Source organism: Molossus molossus, unplaced genomic scaffold (assembly GCF_014108415.1).
Source record: "Molossus molossus isolate mMolMol1 unplaced genomic scaffold, mMolMol1.p scaffold_m16_p_4, whole genome shotgun sequence".
NCBI lineage: Eukaryota > Metazoa > Chordata > Mammalia > Chiroptera > Molossidae > Molossus > Molossus molossus.
The window spans coordinates 109,644,356-109,659,712 of record NW_023425377.1 but is presented as its reverse complement, the minus strand read 5'-3'; the positions used below and the strand labels follow the sequence as shown (position 1 = coordinate 109,659,712).

The following is a 15,357-nucleotide window of genomic DNA, read 5'->3' as shown; positions in this document are numbered from 1 at the left end:
CATTAGCAAATGGGTTCCAAAGAGAATGTTTCCAAAAATTCCATTAGATGTTTAGAGTTCTGTGTTTAGCATTAGGAATGATATGCTAAGTAACAAAACTATTTCTCAATTTTAATCAAAATTTCTAAAAGAGTCAAAAGAGGGAGAAAACTCAAGACAAGCATTGAAATGTTTTTTTTTTTTACAATATTATACACTATTAGGTTACAATGTACCCAGGAATTAATTCATCCCTTCAGGTGCCTTCTTAATATCATATTATTTTGAATTATATTCAATGTAGTTCCAGTATTAAGTACAGTTTATTATATTCTATTTTTTGATAATTATATTCATATATTTTATATATTAATTGTGATTAAGTTTGACTGAAAACAAAAGAAGATATGCCAAATAACCATAGCTTATACAAGAAAGATGTTCACTTTTCTTTTATGTAAAGAAGCCCAGCAGTCGGCAATCTAGGGCTGCCACAGCAGCTCCATAGGCAAAGGACCCAGAGACTATTCTTGCTACTTAACTATTATTAGTGGGCTGTCTCATGGCCTAAGATTGCTCCTCAAGCTCTAGCCATCAAATCAACATTCCAGTAAGCAGAGAGAAGAAAAGAAAAATGATGGCTATGCCGCCCACTTTCAAGATGTCCTGGATGTAACATACAATACTTCCATTTACACTTTGCTGGCCAGAATTTGGTTATATGGCCACTAGAACATCAAGATGTCTAGTATACATGGTGTTTAGCTCTGTAGCAGTGTGCTCAGCTGAAAGCTAGAGTTCTGTTCTAAGATGAAGGAGCAGATATTAGGAAGCAACCAGGGGTGTCTGATGCATATATTAACCAGAATACTCAGTTAAATATAACAACTACTGTAGGTTAATAAATGAAATTGTAAAAAAAGGGCAAACAAATTAATTTCTATTACTGGTATCTGATTAGTACAATTCAGATAAAGGAATGGAAGTTATCAATAAATCACCATGATAAACATAAGAAATTTAAAATTGGGTCAATTTGAGAAAATAATACCCAATCAAAGAACAGACATAGGGAATCAATTCATTTCCTTGCAACACAGTAAGTTTCCTTTATTTCCTTAAGTATGAATTGAGCACTTACTAAATAATAAATTTGGCATCTCCTACCCATAGTCAACGTTCTGAGTTGGCTTAGACTGAGTCGGTGTGGAGACCAGGACATAACTAGGATTTGACTAAGGTCTACGATTTTCCACCATCCCATCCCCTGCCCCTGGCCACCATTGGGAAAAAATACATAGGTAAAGGAGCAAAAGAGTGAAAATCAGGATAACCAAACCAAGGTGGAAAAGATCAAATTTAACTCCTAACCCCAAAAGTAATAACACATCATTCAGGAAGACAATTCAAAGTTCAGGTACAAACCATAGGTCATTCACATAAGCTGTCAAGAGAGCAGTGATGAATTTATCAATTAACTGTATCCAATCACAAATTTTTAAAATCCAGTTGTCGAATAGTAATAACATAATTGCATAATGTTTTATAATTTGCTAAGCACAATCATATAACATTAATTTAATCACCTAACTAGATAATGGTAAACATATTGCCAGGAACTATTTAACACTTAATCAAGGGTGTTGATTTAGGGAGGAAGGTAGGCATATACTAACAGGGTTTCTAACATTGAAGTTAATTTTTTTTCTTTATTTAAATAAGTGACATTTTAAAGAAAAACCTTGTTCATGGTGCCTTACAGTTTCAGATACCAGAATAACATTTGCTAGAAAGGGATCTAGCTACTGTTGTGTTCCTGGGTAGAATGCCCTCCTGGTGCTGGAGTTTAGATCTGTGGTACCAAAACAAGTCAAGACAAAAGGCCCCTTGTATTGGAGGTGTGGTAGGAAACTCAACTTTACTTTTACCTTCTCATTCTGCAGGGAATGGAAGTTGCTGAGATGGTTATGGAGAATCTCCCAATGGCTAGGGCGATGGCAATCTTTCCTTTTAACTCCACAACTGCCATGATGTAGAACACAGGCTTGGCTTACCTGTGCCCCTGACCCACCCACACCGCCCAAGTGTTTGCTTATTCCATTCACATCTGATATCTACGGGACACGGCAAAGTTTTAATTCTGCCACCGACCAAGCATAAGGAAGCGACATTTGCAGCCCAGCTGTCAGCCACAATGCATGTTCCCCTGGGCCAGCCCGCACTCCTTGCTCCTACATCCAGGAGGTCTGCACACCGACCAGCCACTGGGACAGCACCCCTTCCATCAGACCCATTCTCTTGGATCTTCCAACCAGTTTGTTATCTTAACCCCACTGGGGAGGCCTCTCTAAAAATGCTCTAACCATTGGGAGAGAAACTAAAAGCCTATGACTTCCAAGAACCAACTTTCTAACCAGGACCCAAGGCCTGGCTCCAGCCCTAGGGACCTCGCCAGCCCCTCCTTACTTACCCTACTTGCTCATTCATATGCACTTGTGTTTATGCTCCTGCTAATTTCCCCCTTTTTGTTACCGACCTCTGTGAAAGCAGACTAGGTTGGATTCTCTTTGTATGCTATTTCCCCACTCAAAATATTAGCTCAGTGCTCTGTAAATTGCAAGTGCTCAGTAATTTGTTTAAGTTAATAGTGCACTGACATTCAGCTCCCAGAAAAATTTCAAGCCATCCTCTTTTAATGAGGAACCAACAAAAGACTGAAGAGCTCTTTCTCTTGTGAATGATTTCTGGAACTATGCCGTTTGCTTGAGATAGTGTATAATCGGATGGAAGTGTCCTGGAGAAGGAGGCCACACTTCCCAGCTGTGTGACTTTCGTTGTCACCTCTCTAAATCCTAATTTGACCAAACACAAAAATCGGGATAATATAACACCAGTCCTATCTACTTCATACAATTGTTGGAAAGTTACAAGGAGAAAACACAGGTTAAAAGTACTTCATGAGATAACGCAACATAATCTACACTGTACTTATCACACTAGGAGATGACCTAAAGAAGCATTCTCATATATACTTTAATTCTAGATAGACTAAAACTTCCATAGAGAAATCACTATTTTAAATCACCATTTATTTCACTCCAAAAAAATGTTTTCTGCCCAGCCTGTGTGGCTCAGTAGATTGAGCGTTTTCCCATGGACTGAGAGGTTCCGGTTCAATTCCCAGTCAAGGCACATGCCCAGGTTGTGGGCTCAATCTCCAGTAAGGGATGTGCAGGAGGCAGCCGATCGATCGATGTTTCTCTCTCATATCGATGTTTCTCTCTCTCTCGCTCGCTCTCTCTCTCTCTCTTCCTATCTCTCCAAAAAATAAATGAAACATATTTTTAAAAAATGACTTCTCATGTCAAAATCATTTTTCCTACACAAGAAATTTACTTGATCGTTTCAGATCACCCAAAACTAAAGAGAAAGAAAACAGATCAAAGGTCTCATTTAGCTACTAAAATGTCTGTGTACATTTTTCATCACTTAATAGGTTTGAAAATGCAAGATCAACTTTATAGAAGTCTTTTATTTTCTTCCAGGACAAATCAACCATGTAACAGTCTCTAATTTCCTTCCAGGCGTCATGCCAGCCATTCGGGAGGCTGCCACCGTGTTCACGGCTGTGGCGGCTGATGCTGAGACAAAGCACAATGGGTGTGAATAACTGAGAGAAGCCAAAATGTTACAAGAGGCAGCCAACTATGTATCATGATTTTTCTATAGAAGTTGATGACTTTTCTATAAAAGTTTATTTAACAAAGGACAAAATAAAAATGGTTATGAATTATTTCCTTAATAAGACATAATTAAATCGAGGCACTGAAAAGGCTAGATTGAAACAAATTCTTTCAAAAATATTAATCTGTTCTAATATACCACTGCGTCTCAATATCTGCCAAATACTGCAGGGGAACAGAGAATGCAACAGTAAAAAAACAAGACACATTCCTGCACCTAAGGCAGGCTCAGTGAGACACACACGCACTATGGCCTTCGGTGCCGCACGGGCCTCGACTGTGAAGGGCCCTGGCGGAGAGGCAAAGCTTCCTGAAGAAAGGCCTGCAGTCAAGTACAGCAATCAATGCCCACACAACTTTTTAGGGATCATTTTTTACCAATCTGCTGGCTTTTGGGTCTAACTGTAGGTCGACCTCTATTTTTCTCACCCGGGAAGTTCGGGCACTATGCCCTGTGTAGCTGGAGAGCTTCTATGCCATCTGTCCTCTGTTTTTGCTATATAACCCTGCACAAGTTTCTTAATCTTTTTTTGGTGTCAGTTTTCTCATCTAAAAAATGGGGATAATAACAGCACCTATCTCAAAAAGTCATTAAAAGGATTAAAGGAGTCAATCTATATAAAGCCCTGAGAACGAGGATCGACACGTATCACGGCCTCTAAAAGCACTGGCGAGTCTTATCACTTTGATGGCAAGAGCTTCCTGTGCTCACAGTCATCTCTCGCTGCGGGTTAGCAGCCGGCTGCATCCACTCGGGGAACAGGACTGCCCACCACAGGCAGCAGTGCTTCCCGGAATGATGCCTTGTTGCAGTTCGGAGTCATTCCACTGTCCTGCGGTGCCCTTCTCCCCTTCGAGGTCAGAAATTAGCAAGTGCAGAAATGTGCCAGCACGTCTTCACATCCCTAAGAGGCTGTGCAAAACCTGAGCTTCGGCTTCGCCCAGCGGGTAGCTCCTTATAAACAAGCCTCTAACTCAATTAACTTCTTTCCTCTTTCTCTATTGATAATCAATTTATAATGAATTGGGTCTAAAGTTGTAAAAGTTCATCAACAGAGACAAACTGTTTCTTAAAGCAGGCTCTTTTTTTTTTACCCTCAGAAGTTTTTAAACACAATTTGAAAATTAAAAATTTTTAAAGGGAGACACATAATTCCTCCAACAAAATTTCAGTTTTGATCTATAAAAAGATAACAATATCAAACCAACAGAACTCATGCCTCTCTTTATAGACTACTTGAGCGTGGTAGATCCTTTTTTTATTTTAACGCCGGCTCTCGTTTCTCACACGAAATTGTGACTAGATAGCCCACCTTTAATAGCAAGTGTGCAAGCACAAGGTAGAGTAGTTGGTAACTGAAACTACTGAGGATCTGGAAATATCAAACCTTAGAGAACAAAAAGAATAAACGCATGCTAACAACTCCATAGGACCCATGCAATAAGGCTTATCTGACAAACACTTGATGTAAACTCAGTCCCCATTGTCCTTGATAAGGGAGGTCCACAAAAGTTGTGAGCATTTTTCACAGGCTAACTCATTATAAATTTTAAAAACACACTCGTATGTGTGGACAAAAAAGGGGCCACATGCTGACCCCAACAAGCTCAGAGGAGGCCTGCATGGCAGGCCCTACAAACTCAGAGACCGAAAGTAAGCACATGGATGGTCTGAACATAAAAATTCCTAACTTAAAGCAAGTCATGGCAGGCAGTCCTGGCCTAGGCCTGTAGCCTCCTTGACAAGGGTCCACCTTCACCTTAAGTGAGCCCTGTGCATGGTTCCCATGTATCTAGGATAACAGACCTTTGAAGTGTCAGAGTAATTTTCTTTTCCAGACCCCTCAAGGCACAGTGGCAGGTAGAGCAGGAGACCACAGAAGCCTCATTGCTATCTTGATCCCCACACACCTTCTCTATGTGCTGTAGACGTTCATGACTACATCCTGTACCCACCAATGTCAAAGAAGTATGTGTCTATTTTGCCTTTTTATCCAATCCCAGACATTTCTCCACTTTGCTTTCTCCTGCACCCTTCATCTACCACCAGTGGATCTCGTGTAACCCTCCCTCACGCCTCCTCCGTTGATTCTAATGTATAAAATAAGCTGAAAACTGCTATTCTCTGGAGCATTTTCTCAATCTGCTGAGATTTTGCTTCCTGGCAACTGTTAAGTTTGGCTCAAATAAACTCATAAAAATTCTCTCCAGGTCTGGACGTTTTTTACGTCGACATGTATAAATACATAAATATGCTTTACCTCATATAGGTAATTTCTCAGACTGATGTGAGAATTAAACTATCACCATATGCCTAGTTGAAAAAGTGTACCATTTTCAAACCAGTGTGAACTTAATGTAATTGCAATTAGAAAGGAAGTTCGTAATAACGCTGTCTCCGGGTCAGTATGTGAAAGATCATTCAATGAGGAACACTGTGGAACATAAACTCTAAATACTTAACAGCGTCTAAAATGTACTTGCACCAGTGAGAAAATATGGCTACTCTGGACAGAACACTGTTCAATTCCATCCCACTTTATTTTGACACGCACGATATATGAAAAGGTCCTTGAAGGAGAGTCTGAGAACATACAGTTAAGGAAATTACTGCAGCGTAAGTGACTTTATCATTGTTCTGAACAACTCTAATGGGGTCAGTCTATGATATGAGAAAACTGGAGTCCTTCTCTAGTTTCCTCCAATCCTACACCATTTTTATTATGGACACTCTTGAACCGCATTAAAGGAACACAAAGAAAAGCAGTTCCTGCAAAGAAAATGCAAGAACTGGTTGGAGAGCCAAATACATGCAAAAACATCTGATTAAGGGTGAGTGTCACAATAGAGGCACAAAAAAAGTGAAGAAAAGATTCATTCAGACTGGGCATCTGCAAAGGCTTCTTGAGAGGGAGGTGGTGTCTGAGCTGGGCCTTGACCGACAGGCAGGCCTTCACTGGTGGATACAGACAGAGGAGGAGGTCACTGCAGACCAGTCAAGTGAGCTGAGCACAAGCAGCTACAGACGTTATCAGGGACACAAAGCCCTCAAAGCAGTCTGAGGGCCCAGACCAAAGGAATTGTCTGCAAGCAAGAAAAGACCAAGAATCCCCCTGAGGATATACCAAAGGCCAGACCATTTGTCCAGAAGATCAGAGGAGCTGGCTCAAGAGGAAACATGGATGGCAGGTGTCCACTACAGGTTACAGTATTGTTTTTCAAACTGTAGTTCAGAAAATCAATTTAGTAAATACTGATTGGTAATTTTTTCCCCCAAAAGGGAAGAGGGGAGAGGAGAAAGAAGGGAAGGAAAGGAGAAAGGTGGAGGGATACAGGGAAAGGTGAGAAGGGAAGAGAGGAGAGGAGAGAGTAAATTACACAAAGTAACTGCACCTTGGAAACTTTTCAGTTTCTATCTGTAGGTTGTTTTTCTTGTTATTTTGTTTGTTTGTTTTAAATGCAAATCACTCATTTAGAGCCCTGCAAGTCCAATATCACTTTATTAGAATGCAGCTCAGTCCCACTCAAATACATTTGGACCATTAGTTTGGATCCAAGTATTCTTGGTCATGAATAATCTGCTTGAAAAATCTACTTCACTAAGCAGGATGTTCTTATTAGATACTCAGACACAGCCTGATGTCTTCATAAAGCAAGTATAGTTCTAAAAGGTCATTTCCAAAGTTTGCAGCAATGCAGTAAAGGTTAAGCTTGACTCTTTTAGTCTGCTAGTTGCTAACCACTTTCATATGAAGGACACAAGTATAATGTAATCCTCTTTTCTAAAACATATAATATAATAGAGAGAATAAACTGAGAAAGTACAAAGATCTACAATTAATGCCATAAAGTAGATCATATTTCACCAAGAAGCAAAGAGCTCAAAATGACAGAGTATTTTCCTTCATTTATATAGGTCCTTATGTATATTTTCCCAAGATATTTTCCCTGAAAACAACCTTGCTTACATGTAATTGGTTAAAATAACTGAAAAAAAGAACACCCAAAATGATTGATTTTTAAAGAGATAAATGGAGAGAGAGAGAGAAACATCGATGTAAGAGAGAAACGTCAATCAGTTGCCTCCAGCATGACCCCTGATAAAGGATCCAACATGCAACCTGGGCATGTGCCCTGACCAGGAATCGAACCTGTTGCCTTTTGGTATACAGACAACTCTCCAACCAGCTGAGGTACCAGGACAGGGCCAGGTTTACAGTTTGGAGGAAACACCCTGAAAATCTGTTCAATCCCCCCAATATTTGGTTCTAAATCCCCAAAGCAGTCTTTCCATTACTAATCTGGCTTCCCGCACCTTTTTGTTTCCAGCAGGAGTAATCTTGGATATTCAACATAGCACTCCAGGATGGCAGGAAATGTTGACACAAAAATACTGAGGCCTATAATACACACTAAATATCTTTAAAACCCCACCATCTTGTAAATTTATTGAACACTATCTTACACTGTAATTTACTGTTGTGCTTTTATATCTCTTATTAAACTTAAAATTCTGTGATGATACTATATATAGCAAGCTATAGCTAGCATTCAACATACATTTTTAGATGAATGAATGAAATGAATGAATGAGTGCACTTAGAAGATCAGATTCTTGCAAATGCAATGATAATGACTTGGAGGAGCAGGTGATTTCATCAGTGACAAACCTCTGCAATGATGATAATACTGATGCTTGCTTGGTATGTTCCCTCACAATTTACAAGTACTTCTGCACATGATGTGAGGAGATCCTTGTAAACAATCCTAAGAAATATGGATGCAAATACTATTGCTCCTCTGATGAGGAAACCAAGGCTCTGAGAGGTCCTGGGTTTACCTGGTGACCACTCAGACTACCAGGTGAGTCATGGTAAACGTAGACATCAAACACCCGCTTTGATTCTTTGGCAAGTGTATCCTTTGCTAAAGGTCATGTGGCCTAGCACCAAAGATGGTGATAACTGTGCTGCAGTGTGGTAAGCTGCATTCTTTAAATACATCTCATCCAAAATGAGGACTGGTCCTTATGTCTGTGGCAGAGTTGGACCCAAAGGTGAGGGTCAAATGACTTCAACTACAGAGGGAAGGACTCAGAAACAGAAATCTGGCAACGCTAAACAAGGTGTTTCAAGATCAGGTCCCTGGAGGACACTCCACTGGGATGGGAAAGGAGTTAGACAAGAAGAAAAGGAGTGATGGAATGCAGCAAGAAAGCTGGGAGAGAAGAGTTCGGGAAGCAAAGGACACTGGGGGTCAGTAGCCGTGGTGTCAAAGGCTGTAGCCAAATCACGTAGGACGACAACTGAGAACTGGCCACTGGATTTGGTGAACAGAAATCACTACCAAGCATTAAGGAGAGCCTCTTGGTTAAAGATGCAGAAATGGAAGACCTGAGAGGCATGAAGGGATTAAATGAAAGACTTCTAAATTAACACACAAAAGTCTTAAGAAATCTAGGTATATGTCACAAGTTTTACAGCAGCTTAAAACAAACACACTCGACTCTTTCTAGTCATCCTGAGAATGCTAACCAGATCCAGAAAACAAAACTGAAGTTTAAAGGTAGATGTGGAAGAAGAGAAGGGACAGGAATGTCTTGCTGCTGCTGCTATTACTTCTGTTCTTTCACCTGCCAAAGGGATAAAACAGTTTCCATTTCCCAGACAGCAAGGAGCCTCGACAGCCACCTTGCAAGAGGGCTCAACACTGCCAGCCTTTTTCAGATACAAGATTCCTCCGTGACGCCATTAAACTTCCGCTGCAAGCAAAAGCAGTAACAGCTCCATTAAACAGAGGAGAAAGGCAAGGCCCAGAAAGGCCACGTGATTGCTGAAGCTGAGACAAGTGACTGACAGATCAGATTCTCACTCCAGTTTTCTCTCTGCTGATCAGATCTCCTCTAAATGCCTTTATAAATGTTTCAATGCACCTTATCTTCATGCATTGGATTAGCAAGATCAACTCTCCACTGATAATGCAATATAACCTTGAAATGTTTCAGGCCTCCCTGATAATCCAGAAATTGAACTTTCTGTCTCAGTTTGGGCTGTGATGATCTTGATCTTTCACCTCTAGCAAAAAAATCCTCTCAGAGCTATAACTTTAAAGTTAGTAATGAGTGCTTCATTTGCTTTCCAAGCAGATAGAAAACCTTTTCAAAATATACTCAGGTTGCCATGACCTTCGTCTATGACTTAAAGAGTTCACCACAGGCAACAATTTTCTTTGCTCAGGAGACATTCTTAAATTGTCACTGAAAAGATTTGGGCACTAACCTCATTTATGAAATTAACACACACACTCTCTTAACTTGTTACCTTTCTACTATACCCGAAATCAAACCTTAGCCAAAAATGTATTTGGGAAGCTACATGGCTGCCAAAGAGCTCTAAACCCTTCCATCTGCTAAGCAATATCGTCAGAACGCCAGCTAACTGCGTTTGCATTAAGTGAAGCGAGCTGCCCTAACCCCAGCCTAGGCAGGACAGCCTACCGCCCACAAGAAGCTAACGCAGTCCAGGTCCCCAAACTGAACTCTGGCTGTCACACACAGACAAGTGGGGCTGAACTCACTTGGGGTGCCTTTTGCTTTTTTTTACACAAAAAAGGAAAACGATAATTTGATGATATGAGCCAATATAAAGCCATTCCATTCTGTTTTGCCTATGTTTGTGAGGTTTATGGCATGAAACAGAGATGTTTTGAATAGTATAATGTCACACTAAATACAGGCTTCTGGAAGGAAGGCCCCAGATTTAATTCTCCTGTTTGTTTATCCTCTCTGGTAGAAAACAGTGTCTATATGAAGTGGATGCTTAACTACTGGTTGAGTATCACATTCTATTTCTGAAGTGGGATAGTGAGCACAGTGGGGTTTATTATTATGCTTTAAGCTATACATGTGTGTTTTAGAGACCTTTTAAAGATCTATTTTTTCATAATTTCTTTAAAAAGTAGAATCCTGAGGCCCATCTCTAATACATTCTAATACAATAGGTCTAAGGTGAAGAATTTTTTTCCCCTAATCACCCCAGGTAATGCCAGTGTAGGTGATCTACAGAATCCACTTTGAGAAACAGAAAGATAAACAAAGGCAACATATATAACAGGCCTATAATCAGTACACTGCTATCAGTGCTGAAGGTGCCTTATTTTCATGGTTCAAATAACAAGGCTTAGCCTTAAACACAGATAACAAAGAGTTCAGCATAAAATATTACTCTCAGATACGACTGGAAACGTCTAAATTGCCCTCATTTATATCTATTATGATTCTTAATGCTTTCCTTTCCTTTCCTTTTTCCTTCAGATATTTGAAGGCAGAAATCCTTTTCTGTATATCTCTCCTACTTAAGTTTCAGGCACAGAATCATAAAATTTTACAAAGATATAACTTTGCAACGTTACCTGGGAATGAAGAACTCATTAAAAATGTGACTTCACATTTTTTAGGCAGTGGCTTTGAGCTGAATCCTTTGCTGTCTTAGTTTGCAAAACAAGAAGTACTTGGGTTGAAGAAGATAGTCCATCTTCTCCCAAACCCACCTTTGTACTGTTTCATAAAATACCAGCGTAAGTGACAGAGAAATGAAATATCTCTATAACAGCGTGAAAACTGCCTAACACCTTCTCTTCAAACTCAGGGAAATGATTTTCCAGTTTATTTAAAAAGAACCTTCTTTTATAAAAGGAATCCCTGTGGTAGATACTATAAGGCAGAAGTTACTTGAATTTTAATACAATGATTTCCTTAGCAAGTCCCATAAGGTTTAAAATTTCTGTAAGGCTTTTGGGGGTAAAATCTTATTTTTTTTAACTCAGAACTTTATATTGGAACAGAAGTTTAAACATACGGTTTCAAAGAAAGGATAAGCGCTTATCCTATATCTCCCATGTTATAATGAACAGAAAACATTTTTTATCTATCTTCTTTCTTATACTAAGAAATAAAATTAGGATTCACCAAGTCTTATTACTTTTTCTATTATTTAAGAAACTAAAGCTGCACACGCACGCACACGCACATACACCCAACATCACCATCAATCAGACGATGTCAACAGCACACTTTTGAAAAGTTATACTTAAAACACTGGAATAAATAAATAACAACCAGAAAAAAATAACCTAACCATGGTTGCAATATTTAAATAAAAGTAGTTTAAAATTTAAAGGCCACAAAATAAGACTGCCAGTCAGCTCTACCCTGGACAGCCTCATTTCCATTCCTTAAGGATACACCAGCATTCCACACTATGCATTGTTATGCACATACATTGAGTTCCTTGTGTTGCTAAAAATTACTCTAAATTCTAGTTGGCTCCCTGAAACAAAATTACCTAAGTTATAAAAACAATTTGTTTTATCACTTCAACAAAAGGTAATAAGGCTATTTCTTGCCAAAGTACAAGCTGTGAGTTTAAAGGAGGCAATAACTTTTCATCCATGACAAAACCTTTTGGTAACCAATAGTTTTATGAAAAGAAAAACTTTAAAATAAAAGGCTTATTGGTAACAGAAAAAATTTCTCCCTAAGTTATATAACGACACTATTATATCAACATACATTCCCTCAAATCATTAAATACAAATATGCTACATAATCACAGATGTTCTTTTATACACGAGGGTGTACACTAAACGTATATATATATAAAAGACGTAGATATAAATATATATGAGCATAAACTACATGTTAAGAAGTTTAATAACACAAAGTGGAAGATAAAAAGGTTTCTTACATGCCATAAGTCCTGCAAAGACCAGTCAGTTTGAAAGGACATGGAAATGCGCGGCAACTTTCCTACCGTGTTGAAACCCTCGAGAGGACAAAGCGCAGAGTGGCAAACAAAACAGAGAATCGCCGAGAAGGAGACTCAGAACCTTCACTAGTGGCACCTGATACTGGACTCAGCTTTTGGACCTTTCATTTACATGCACTAATAAATTCACTTTCCATCTGTAGACTAGATTCATCTTCCCTTAAATTTACTTCAGCAAAAGCTTATATTCAGTTACTTTATAACATTATTTTAGAAAAACATTAAACTTAAAATTATCTAATATTTTTTACTTGCAGATCACTTTCTTCCATAAGAAGAAGTATAAAATAGTATATTCATTTCATATCAGAAAATATGACCAAACTGGACTTCGTAAGCTTTATTTCTGAAGCTCAATTTTCCATATTTATGAGAAACTGAATCTTACTCCCCAATGTTTGGGAGTTATAAAGACTCTCCATATAAACATTTAAAGAACCAGACCAACGACATTAGAAAACAAAGAAAATGTTTGTAAATTCAACATTATTGACATACAACATTAATGTAAATAATTTAAATATCTATTGGGGAATAAACATGTAAATACACTTTTTTAATGCTATATGTTATTGTCAAGAAAAATAAGTGAACTTTGAACTTCTGCCAAAAGTCATTTGAGAACAAAAAGGTTTTTTGGCTTTTAAGCTCTTAAGGGAATCACATTAGAAAGGAAGAGATAAATGACACATTTAAACCAATGAACAATGGTCTCAGATGCACCAAAAGAAACCCTTTCCTCAAATTATTTCAAGGCAATAGAAAGTCATAGCAGGCACTAGTTCAAAACTCCTATGACTCCTCTATTTCACTAATTATGTGGCAACTGAAAGAATTAGCATAATGAAACTGGGTTTCCAACTATCTGCCAGTTCTATTCCTACACCAAGAAGCTAAATGTAGCTGAGAAAAAACACACCACCGTGATGCCTGGCTTCACTTTAAATGCATGACTAAATCTCAGCTGGTTCCTTAGGGCTGCCTGGCTTGCTACCTACTCTCCAGCTAACTCACTCTCCTCATCTAGACAGCGATGGCACAGTTCTGCTCTCATCTCAAACTTTCATAGCACTTACCCGGTTATGACTCTCAGCTGCTGGGAAAAAATAGAAGTCATCACAAGAAAACTCCCACGTGCGCTCCGTCTACCCCCCTCCACATATATCCACACTCTCTGTCTTCCCTCCTGTTATTACTAATAAGTGGTCCAAGTTCCTACCGAAGCTCTTACAACCCAACACCATTCTCTCCCACTTGCCCAAATAAATAACTCCATCACCCTCTCTTAAATCAGCTGCTCTCACTCTACTTTACAATCCCCATCGTGATAGAGACACGCAGTTAATTTCTGCACTAAAAAAAAGTCTTGACCCCACATCCTCCTCTGAATACAGCCCCATTTCTCTATTCCATTTTATCACAAAGGACCTGAAAACAGACATCTGTAACTCGCCTCTAATTCCTCTCTTCCTCTTTTTCCTTGAACTACTCCAAACAAGCATTTGCCCCTTTACTTTACCAAAACCACTCTGGATGAGGTTATCAGTAACCTCCATGTAGCTTAATTCAAGAGTAAATTCTCAGAATTCACCTTACACAACTTACATCAGCAGAATTTGATATAGCTGATCATACCCCTTTCCTTCAAACACTTTCATGACCTGGCTTTCAGAATAACATGCTTCCTTGTCTTTCTTTCCATCTCACTAATTGTTTTCTATGTTGCCTTGCTGGTTACTCCTCACTGGTTACCCTCTCTGTGATGGAGGGTCCCAGAGCTCAGTTCTTGAACCTCTTTTCTTTTCTATCTATGCTCTCTCCCCAGGTAATCTCCTCTAATCTTGGCTTGAAATATCATGTACTCACTGATGACCCTAATTTATCCCTCCAGTTTAGTCCTGAGCTCTCAACTCTGTATCTCTAACACACAATTTCCATTTGGACATGTAATAGGCATCTAATACAACCAAACACAAATTCTTGATCTTTACCCACACAGATAACATTACAAGTGTTCACCAATATCCAGTTCTCCTCTTCAGGGCACATCAATGACAACACATGGTAAAGCCACATGACTCGTTCTAGCCAAGTTAATGTGAGCAGAAGTGCTATGTGTCACTGCCAGCGTGGACAGTGAAAAGCCCATTGTTGACTCTGATCTCTCTCTTTCCCTGCTGTGGCAACTGAAAATGCTCTGCGTTCCATCCAAATGGTGTATCTTCAAGACTTGGGGCTTCCATTAACCACGCTTCCTTAGGGACTGCAGAGACCTTCCAACTCACCCACAGGGGACATGTACCAAGAGCAAGAAATTAACCTATATGTTTAGCCATTGAGATTTGGGCATTCTTAGTTACCACCTAGACAGATAACTCCCAAAACCTGCTCTCACATAGTACTCATCTCCATATCAGCAACTCCATCCTTTCAACTGCTCAGTCAAAAACCTTGAAGGTATTCTTGAAGCCTCTCTTTCTCTCACACCCTCTCATCCAACTCATCGACATATCCTGTGCCTCCAAAATACATTAAGGAATCCAACCACACCTTAGTGTCTCCACTACCATCTCACTCTTCAAGACACTGGTAAGAAATTGAAAAATAAACAACACACTGGGAGAAAATACTTATAAAGCATGTATCTGATGAACGGGACTTGTATCCAAAATGTATAAAACTCTCAAATCCTATCAATAAGAAAATAAAACAATCCCTCCCAAAACCAAAATATTTAATATACATTTTACCAAAAAAGACATGGATAACAAATAGGCATGTGGAAAGATAACAGTGCTCACCATCACTAG

The 15,357-nt window shown here is 39.2% G+C and overlaps 1 protein-coding gene across 9 annotated transcripts in view; it reads right to left on the bottom strand.

Annotated features, from left to right (window-relative positions):
* Positions 1-15,357, bottom strand: part of SLC10A7 (solute carrier family 10 member 7) — a 219,334-nt gene that overhangs the window by 182,854 nt on the left and 21,123 nt on the right. The window contains exon 5 of one of the 9 annotated variants that reach the window (XM_036240400.1): positions 3,561-3,620. The exons of the other annotated variants lie outside the window; for them this stretch is intronic. Within the exon in view, the coding sequence (XP_036096293.1) occupies positions 3,600-3,620 (21 nt within the window). The 3' untranslated portion in view covers positions 3,561-3,599. Of the gene's footprint in view, positions 1-3,560; positions 3,621-15,357 lie in introns of those variants that run through there. 9 annotated transcript variants of the gene reach the window in all.